Consider the following 5,407-nt stretch of genomic DNA (forward strand, 5'->3'; position numbering starts at 1 on the left):
GGATTGCTTTTTAAGCAAATAATCAGGATAAAGGTAAAAAAAAATATATATATTCCTGGCCCCGGATACCTGGGCCTATTTCTACAAATATCTGTAAAAGCACCAGCAGACAGAACTGGAATGGACCCTTCATCCAATTTTAATGTGGATACCCTCAAATGAAAGCTGAAAGTCTGAACTTCATCTGCATCTGAATTGTTTTGTTTAAAATTCATTGTGGTAACGTCTAGAACCAAAATTAGAAAAATGTTGTCTCTGTCCAAATGTATATGGACCTAACTGTAGCTGAACACGTAGAGAATAATATGCTGCAACAAATTAAAAAGGCAATAAAAACAAGTCAGGGTGAAAAGTGTTGGCTCCCTTGAAATTGTTCCAGAAAATGAAGTAATTCTCCCAGAAAATTATTGCAATTACATGTTTTATTATACACGTTTATTTCCTTTGCGTGTATTGGAACAACACAAGAAAACAGAGGAAAAAAAGGCAAATTGAACATAATTTCACACAAAATAGGCCAGACAAAATTGTTGGTACCTTGCCAAAATTGTGGGTAAACAACTTTGTTTCAAGCATGTGAAGCTCGTTCAAACGCAATTGTGGCAAGTAACAGGTGTGGGCAATATGAAAATCACAACTAAAACTAGATAAAAAAAGGGAGAAGTTGATTCAATCTTTGCATTGTGTGCATATGTATGCCACACTAAGCATGGAGAAAACAGAAAAAGGAGAAGAGAACTGTCTGAGGACTTGAGAACCAAAATTGTTGAAAAATATCAACAATTTCAAGGCTATAAGTCCATCTTTAGGGATCCACATGTTCCTTTGTCCGAGGTGCGCAGCATAATCAATAAATTTACAACCCATACAGTCAAATATGGTGGAGGTTCAAAGGTGTTTTGGGGTTGTTTTGCTGCCTCTGGCACTAGGTGCCTTGACTGTGTGAAAGACATCATGAAATCTGAAGATTAGCAAAGGATTTTGGGTCACAATTTAGTGCCTAGTGTCAGAAAGCTGGGTTTGCGTCCTAGGTCATGGGTCTTCATACTTTACTTTCCCCTTGTTGACATGTGTTGCAGCCTCCCCTCTGGTTCCTCAGGAGGTATGAGAAACTCCTCAACGGCTTATTAGGGAGTTAGGTCTGTGGTGGCGTTTTTAGTTGTGCAGCTAGGGCCTTTCTTGTCTGTACAGAGACTAGTTGTGTATAGTTGCAGCATTCTCCCCTGTGTGGGATCTCCGGTGGTTATCAAGATGCGCTTTCTGGTTAAAACATTTCCCACAATCTGAACATGAAAAAGGCTTCGCCCCTGTGTGAGTTCTCTGATGTTTGATAAGAGTTGATTTGTCTGTAAAACATTTCCCACATTCTAAACATGGAAAAGGCTTCTCCCCTGTGTGAGTTCTCTGATGTTTGAGAAGAATTGATTGGTCTGTAAAACATTTCCCACATTCTGAACATGGAAAAGGCTTCTCCCCTGTGTGAGTTCTCTGATGTTTGATAAGAGTTGAGTTCTGTGTAAAACATTTCCCACATTCTGAACATGAAAAAGTCTTCTCCCCTGTGTGGGTTCTCTGATGTGTGATAAGATTTGATTTCTGTACAAAACATTTCCCACATTCTGAACATGAAAAAGGCTTCTCCCCTGTGTGAGTTCTCTGATGTTTGATAAGAGTTGAGTTCTGTGTAAAACATTTCCCACATTCTGAACATGAAAATGGCTTCTCCCCTGTGTGAGTTTTGTGATGTTTGATAAGATGTGAGTTCTGTGTAAAACATTTCCCACATTCTGAACATGAAAATGGCTTGTCTCCTGTGTGAGTTCTCTGATGGTTGATAAGAGTTGATTTCTCTGTAAAACATTTTCCACATTCTGAACATGAAAAAGGCTTCTCCCCTGTGTGAGTTATCTCATGCCTGACAAGATTTGATTTCCGATTAAACCATCTCCCACACTTGGAGCAAGAAAATCTATTCTTCGCTGTGTGAATTTTTTGATGTTTAAGAAAAGACTTTTTGAGAGGAAAACTATTTCCATATTCTGAAGGTGAAAATGGCTTCTTTGCTTTAGGAGCAGTTTGTTTTTTAATGCTTATTTTGTGACTATGACTTTCCTTAGTAGTCGGTAATGAATCAGAAGACAGGACCTGTTTCATAGGATCAGATGACAGATCTTTGCTGTGAAGGGATGATGGTAAATCTGGAGAAATGTTATTCACTTCAATTGTATCCTGTGGGATCTGAAAACCGTCTGATTTGAAAATTGAAGATGTCAGCTGTCCCTCTGATCTCCGGGTACAGTCATCTGCCAAGAATAAAAACAATTATTATTTTGTAATAAAAAAGCCTTGAATTTTATATTTTTGAACATTTCTACTTAAACTGTCTGTAAAAAAAGGCAAGTTATATCAAAAAAAAATTCACTTATTCACCAGGACAATGACCATCTAATAGAAAACCTCATAGGATGAACCAGTGGAGCGTGGTGTCCAACTGTTTGATCATTCTGCCTCCCAAATATGGAGTAAAAGGCGCAGGCTCTGACCAGCCACTAAGATTAGGTAGCCTGGGACCAGTAGTACCATCCAGTCTGGCGGTATAGGTGTGTGTTCTGTCCAGCTGGAGTAATCTGCTCCCTGCTTCAGCCATTTGGAAAGCACCGCACCCTACTAAAGCTGGAAGCATATTGCCGGAAGCTGCCAGATCCAGCCTTGTTCTCCTCTGGTTCAGTCCTCTGTGCTCAGCTCCCGGCTTGTGTATTTGTTTCCTGTTGTGACCTCGGCCCGTTTACTGACTACTCTTGTGTCTTCTGATTTTGTACTTTCTCTGCCTTCCTGGTTCTGACCCGGCTACCTGACTATTCTTCTTCCCATCTCACTCCACAGAATAGCAGGTAACACCGTGGCCCAAGCCTAGGGGTCTCTGTGTAAGTCCAGATCCATGTAGAGGGGTTAAAGGGTGATGAGCAAAGTAATTTGTGAAATCTGTAAACAGGGTAGATAGCGCCAAGCCTGTTTGTGGTAGCCATCTTTTGAGCTGCCAGGTGACCATGAACAGTGCCCCCAATACATTGCGTCTGCGAACTATTCCAGGAAAATCTGCATTCCTAATAGCTAAATGGCGCTGCTTCCCTTCTTATCCTGCCATGTGCCCAGACAGTAGTGTACAACCGTATATAGGGGATTGTCAGATTCAGGAGAAGTTGGAAAATAATTTCTAAGGTCCATTTGTCTCCTATTATCCTTTGTGAAGAATTCAAAAATTATCACCACATAAAGTGACACACGTCAGATTTGAAAAATGGGGCCTGATTAGGAACATAAAACTGTCTGCGGGAAGGGGTTAAATCAGAGGATTAATGAAGTCAAAAACTGTGAGTATAGACAATAACACATCTACTGAAATGATCAAACTCAACAGTCTCCATCAGAGAAAAATGAGTAACTAGTGGTGAAACCTCTCTGGGGTAATTAGAGTCCGGGGCTCTTCATCATCTAAACTATCGTAAGGGACAATATCTTCTGTCAGATGAGTGTCAAGAAGAAATATTAGACATTGAAAGTGAAGTTTTTTACAATACTGCAGAGCTGAGGTGTTTTAAATTTAGATCTCGGGCATTTGGAAGAGGCAATGGAGATCTTTTTGAAAGACTACCAGGGAATTACAGAGTCACATAAGTGAGGCCGGCCGATCCCACCACAATCAGACTATCATACAGAATGAACTTGTAAAAAAAGAAAGAATATATAAACATGTAACATCCCCAACAACAACGTATGTATGAAGGGAGAAATCCAACACTAAACCGGAGTTGCACTCATTTATGGTGGACCATTGGAGGTATGATGAGTCCTGACCAGAAGAGTAGAGAAAGTATTAGTGCCCCCATTTCAGGAGCGATTGTGCAGGAATCTGAATTCTTTAGGATTGAAAACATAATGGAATTTATGACGTGGAGTGAATCCATGAAACCAGGGCTGGAGCCATGCCACCACATCTCCTGCAGGCGTGAATAGATGTATATTACAGCCATCAGCCACGCACAGCTTAGAGACATATCATGGCACAGGTGTAATGTTTTTTATGTAGTTTATCAGGATCCTGTTTGAAGATCGTTTGAAAAGTCAGGATAAAGGGAAACTCTGTTGTTATTGTACAGAAATTCACACTTGGCCCTCACTGCACATTTAATATTGTCGATCATAAAAGTGAAGTTTGGCCAGAAAGACTGGACCTGGTCTTGTAGGGACCATATGAGAACATTCAGCAGCACAGAAGGGAGAGAAGGTAGATTCATCCAATAAGATATCAGGGATCTAGGAAGCCAACACCATCATTACCCTCCGCTTTCTCTTACAGGCCCATCAGAATATTTTTCTTCAAGTGATTTTCTCACTTGTCAGCACTTTCTACGTACGCTGTCATTTGGCTTTGCAGTTTACAGACTTGGGCAGGTAACGGTCAGCGTCTACTAATCCCAGGGGGTAGGTGGATCCTCCAGGTTGTAATTTCTATAGAAAAGGCTTTTACAACTACACAAAGTAATGTGAACATTTTCAGATGGAGGAAAATGTTGTGGTCTAGCGGGAAAATGGTGATCACACGATTGTGATACGGCCGGACTACACCACCGGTAAACCAGCCACAGCCGGTGACTGAGAAGAATCTGTGACTTCTCTGCATTTAGTGGTCACTACTCACCTGGGTAGTCATATGAAGGAATCTCCTCCTTACACCGCTCATCACACCTCACATATGTCTCTATAGTATTAATATGGGTCAGATCTTCACCCTGAAACAAATATTATAAAAGTCACAGACAGATGGAGAAGTCCCATCTATGATCAGCTCTAATCCTGCCATCTCCACCATTCTCATTACACAAGTATAAAACATATAATACTGGTGGATAAAACAAGACTGAGCACAAGACCTTCACAGCCGTCTACAAATCATAGGGGAGATCTCATGACACCTTTTCTCCATCTACCTGATGATCCTGAGGAACATTGGGATCTTCTTGTTTACAGTCCTGTGGAAGAAGAGGACGGGGACATCTCTCTGGTGTTGTCCTCTTACTGGATGGACCTGGAGGAAACACATACAGGGACTGAATTCATTCTTTACATACAGATAATTATAGGCCGTGTGTATTTAGTCCTATTACCTGGTGATGTGAGGGGCTGGGGAACCTCCATCATGAGGTCCTTGTACAAATTTTTGTGTCCTTCTAAATACTCCCACTCCTCCATGGAGAAATAGACAGCGACATCCTGACACCTTATAGGAACCTGACACATACAATGATACAGTCATCACCCCGATCCCTCCATAGCGTTACTGTATAATGTCCCAGCATTCCCAGCAGTGTCACCTCTCCAGTCAGCAGCTCAATCATCTTGTAGGTGA

The 5,407-nt window shown here is 41.2% G+C and overlaps 1 protein-coding gene across 1 annotated transcript; it reads right to left on the reverse strand.

The window, feature by feature from the left end:
* Nucleotides 1-607: 607 nt before the first annotated feature.
* Nucleotides 608-5,196, reverse strand: LOC141172896 (uncharacterized). The gene is made up of 3 exons (XM_073657516.1): nt 5,191-5,196; nt 4,700-4,790; nt 608-2,303 (listed from the first exon to the last, which is right to left on the reverse strand). Exons 1-3 carry the CDS (start codon nt 5,194-5,196, stop codon nt 1,195-1,197), a joined length of 1,206 nt encoding a protein of 401 aa, XP_073513617.1. The 3' UTR covers nt 608-1,194.
* Between the last annotated feature and the right edge of the window lie 211 nt (nt 5,197-5,407).

This window comes from Phyllobates terribilis, unplaced genomic scaffold, assembly GCF_046119375.1.
Source record: "Phyllobates terribilis strain yellow unplaced genomic scaffold, ASM4611937v1 Scaffold_12__6_contigs__length_324123572, whole genome shotgun sequence".
NCBI classification, from domain to species: domain Eukaryota; kingdom Metazoa; phylum Chordata; class Amphibia; order Anura; family Dendrobatidae; genus Phyllobates; species Phyllobates terribilis.

What these genes read in the sequence shown, in the direction of transcription:
- LOC141172896 (XM_073657516.1), bottom strand. An exon ending in TCCTTCATATGACTACCCAG is followed by an intron (nt 2,304 to 4,699) that starts GTGAGTAGTGAC and finishes TATTCTTGGCAG; the next exon opens with ATGACTGTACCCGGAGATCA.